Genomic DNA, 4,009 nt, shown 5'->3' with positions numbered 1-4,009 from the left:
AATCAGTTCTTCTATGACAAATTCTGACATGTACCATCGTCTACTATATACCCTTTAGTGTGGTCTTTTTACCTGTTCTTTTAGAGTTCATATGATTTCACTGGAACTTTGGAACAGAACTGGTATTCCATTTGTGGTTATTTTGGGCCAAAGGAATAGAGCAAGTTTCCATTTGAAGTCATCTGTGGTCACTTGGATGTTTCTATACAGAAATGTGGGGGTGGCGCGAAATATGTTTTATTTTCGTTTGCTCAAAATTCACATGTATTGACATGGTCTTTATTTTGTTATGTATTGGTAAATAAATTGGTTGATGACAAGACGGTAAACATTTCTATTCAACAAGGAAACGTGCTACAAATGTCAGCAAAAAGAGTCCACTCCCCTGCATAATGGTTTGCTCCAGGGTGTGCATTATTCTGCAACTGAGCACACTTGTGAGAATAAAGCACGCCTGGGATGATTTTGCAATACTTGTATCGTGCTAACTGTGACATTATGGTGTCATAATCAATATAAAATAGGGGCTTGTGATTGGTCAACGCCAGCTGGCTATATAATAATATCCGATATACTAACCCGCTCAATTTGAATGACGTTAGAAAAGATGTAGACGTTACCATTACATGACAGGGTGGTGTTTTCTTCTTCTAACCTACTTCTAACCGTCATTGTAAGTTTTTGCCCTCCCTTACAAGTCACGGATTCATTACTGTGGAAGAAAGTTCTAATTATACCCACAGTGACCATGTATGGCCTAAATAATAAAATACTACATGTACATATCAGTACTCAAAACCCCTTGACCACAGTAAGCAAACTTCATCTTATATAGCCAAGAACAGTTGTTTTTAAAGAGTAAGGAAACTCACCAGGATTCTCTGCCAGCTGCTGGATACTGTGGATGTAGCTGACTGAACCGATCATGTCCTCCTGTAAGATTAACATGGCAGTCAAACTTAGGCCACACCGATTTAATTTTATGGATGACATCCTCTGAAGACCCCCAAACTAGTGCGCGCGGGCGAGTAAAAAAATTCCGGCCAAAAAGAAAAATGCTACTAAACCACAGGAATACAAAGCTGGTATTGTGAATTCGCGACAGTACTTAGCGACGTATACGACAAGCTGGCACATGCTGGCTTTTTGTGGCATTTATGAATCGGTACTTTACTTATGTACTGAGTTCTTGAGTCGTGTAGTTTCGAATTCGATAGCCTGAGTGCTCGGCTCCGTTTTGTCGCTGAATACCATGGCCTACCCACAGTACCCAGGCCTAAGAGCTAGGCCAGAGCCTCGGTGGAGTTGATCTTTTTTTTTTAGGGCGACAGGTGAAAATCAATGCGCGCGCGGATGTCATCCATAAAATTGAGTAGGTGTGGCCTTATAAGTCACAGCGCTTATTGCAACAGTACTAGTACCGAGCAATTTTGGCCTTGTTCTGCGGAGCACAACAATCGTTGTTCTGCACATACAGTACCATCTATCTAGCACCCTGTATAGGTACGATTTGGGGGTATCATGTATTTCTCGTGCAACGCATCACACCGCAGCGAAACGCAACGAATGCGGAAGTAACTATGCCACTTCAGGGCCAAAAAATTGGGGGTCTATGATCTGATTAGGGCATGAAGTTCTTGAAGAATATTGTGCCAGGAATGCCAGCAGGACAATGGTTACCATATAGCTAGATGAACGCCAGGGATGGAGAGCTTTTGGGGCTGCACCACCCGCTTTCTGCCTGATATCGGGCAAAGTGTGTGATATACATGGATCATCAGACAAGCCATCCCATCCTCCTTTGATGTACTCTCGAAGCAGGTATTTAGGTTTCAGCTAATTCTCTTGTAGTTTTGTACTAGAATCTTTCGAAGTCTGGGTCAGTCTACTGACGAAGACCAGAGTGATCATGACTGGTCGAAAGCTCTAAGTGAGAGAACTTTTTTTTTGTGTTGGACCAAAAGTTTTAAGTTTAAACATGGTCTAAGGAACGTTTCCCTACCTGGTTCGTTCGGTTCACATTTGAAGACTCCACAACCTCTTGATACAAGATGTCTCCAAAATCGTCAGCAACATTGTGGACAGTTGCCGCCTCAACCAGAGGCCCTGCTGCTACAAGATCTTCTGTGTTGAACTAAAATGAAAACAACAATGTTACAGGAAAAAATATAGTTTTCAACTCTCTCATATCATTTGATTTGATTTGAACACAATAAAAACACAATGACACACAAGCAGCATACGTTACAAACGTGTGTCACACAAAAACAGAATCATAAAACACGATGGTCAAATAGGGGCCGAAAAGTCCCACTCTGCTGCTATGGACACCAAGCCCCGAACCCGCCAATCATGTTCGATATGACGTCATTCGAACGGAACGGGCGTTCGATCTGGGGTTACCCGCGGTCATTTACAGTAAACACACAAAAACTCGCTACTACGAGCCCTTTTTACCATGGGCACCACGGAACAGCAAACATCCACCTTCCCACAATATGAACCGTTTGCAAGACATTACATCTATAGGGTTTGATGTGGTGAAGACATATTGTTTTCCTCATGTTCTTCTCCTTCTCCTCCTGTCATTTCTTTAATTTCAATTGCTTGAACTCCTTCATTTTTGGGCAAAATAACATAGGGTTTGGCATGAAGGTAGAGTGGGAAAATACCCCCAGGCGATTTTTTTTTTCATTTTTTTTGCGGGGGGAGGGATACAGGCTTTTAGAGTGGTTTTATTTGAGCTATTTGGTGTGATATATAAAATGTACTATAGCAGTGTATTGGCATATTTGGACATGTGTCATCAGAATGGCATGCAGAGCAAGCAACCAATAGGCATGCAGCTTTCCTCTATTCTACTTGCTGATTGGCTATTGGGATTTTATTGGTTTAACTCAATTAACACCTGTACAAAGCCATGCCATATTGACAGAATGAACTGCATTCGAGTGGTTTGGTAGGTTTTTCAAGCTTTCCTGCTCCAGCATTGGAATGCGGGACATAAACGCTTCTTTTTATGTTGAAACTTAACAGACTACATTTATGCAATTAAAAATCCTTACCAATAATGTAGGGGATAGCTATCCAACTGTTGTCACTTCATACTATAGTTATATCAATGTAAAGGATTGTATTCCCTTGTGTTTCTCCTTCTTTCCCTGCCATGTCGTAAAATCTGATGAAGCCATCCGCTACATTTGTTCGAAAGCAAATGTCGGCCTTTCTAATTCACTTACTTTTTTGACGTTGTCGTGATGTTGGTTCGTAGCTCGTATCAGAGTAGCTAGTCCCTTGGCTTCAGTGGGGGTGAAGACTTTGACCATTCGATGGACATATAACTGAAGAAGCAGGAGATTGAAACGTTGTCAAATCAGTGCGTCTATGCAATAATGAAAACTTTATCGTGTGATTATATATATACAAGCTCTATATACAATCTCTATCGGATTTACAAAATTAAGTCTCAATTTGAATAATTTGCTACTTGTTCCATATCCGACCTAACCCACTAGTACCCACATACTAAAAATCTAGAACAAAAAACCTTTTTTAGAATTATCCACTTCGAGATATTTTATCAGAAATCCTCTTGTAGTTCCAGTTCTATAAACTGGTGGGGGAGGCAAACCCAAACTACTTATTTTTGACTGGCAAATGGCAAATGTTCCACGAAAATCCATTAGCATGTGTTCTCACTTCGAAATTTCTCGGCCAGGACTCGTTTTGATATTACTACGGAAGTAAATCACCCTTTCTCTCTCCATACTCCATCTTTCATGGGAAAGCTCTAGCTTTCCCATGATTTGTTTTGCGTTGGCCTTTTTTTATCTGTGAGTGACGCGGGTAATATGCCGCAGAGGGACGATTTTGCTGCTGAGAGTGTTTTTTTTTCCGTGGAGAGAAGGTTTCGCCCTCCAACAAGTCTGCTTCCGCCATGTCAAATATATAGCCTCTATGAAAGGCTAGCTTACCCCAAAGCCCTTTTTGGTTGCCGACTGGAAGCAGA

General features: G+C 41.3%; 1 protein-coding gene across 1 annotated transcript in view; it reads right to left on the bottom strand.

Annotated features, from left to right (window-relative positions):
• The window catches only part of LOC109475701, an 11,674-nt gene that overhangs the window by 3,150 nt on the left and 4,515 nt on the right, over window positions 1-4,009 (bottom strand). The window contains exons 4-6 of the mRNA XM_019776462.1: window positions 3,240-3,357; window positions 2,003-2,134; window positions 873-933 (exon numbers count right to left, since the gene is read on the bottom strand). Of these exons, the coding sequence (XP_019632021.1) occupies window positions 873-933; window positions 2,003-2,134; window positions 3,240-3,357 (311 nt within the window). The remainder of the gene's footprint in view (window positions 1-872; window positions 934-2,002; window positions 2,135-3,239; window positions 3,358-4,009) is intronic.

Source organism: Branchiostoma belcheri, unplaced genomic scaffold (assembly GCF_001625305.1).
Source record: "Branchiostoma belcheri isolate BF01 breed outbred unplaced genomic scaffold, Haploidv18h27 scaffold344, whole genome shotgun sequence".
In the NCBI taxonomy this organism is placed as follows: domain Eukaryota; kingdom Metazoa; phylum Chordata; class Leptocardii; order Amphioxiformes; family Branchiostomatidae; genus Branchiostoma; species Branchiostoma belcheri.
This window is presented reverse-complemented; position numbering and strand designations above follow the sequence as displayed.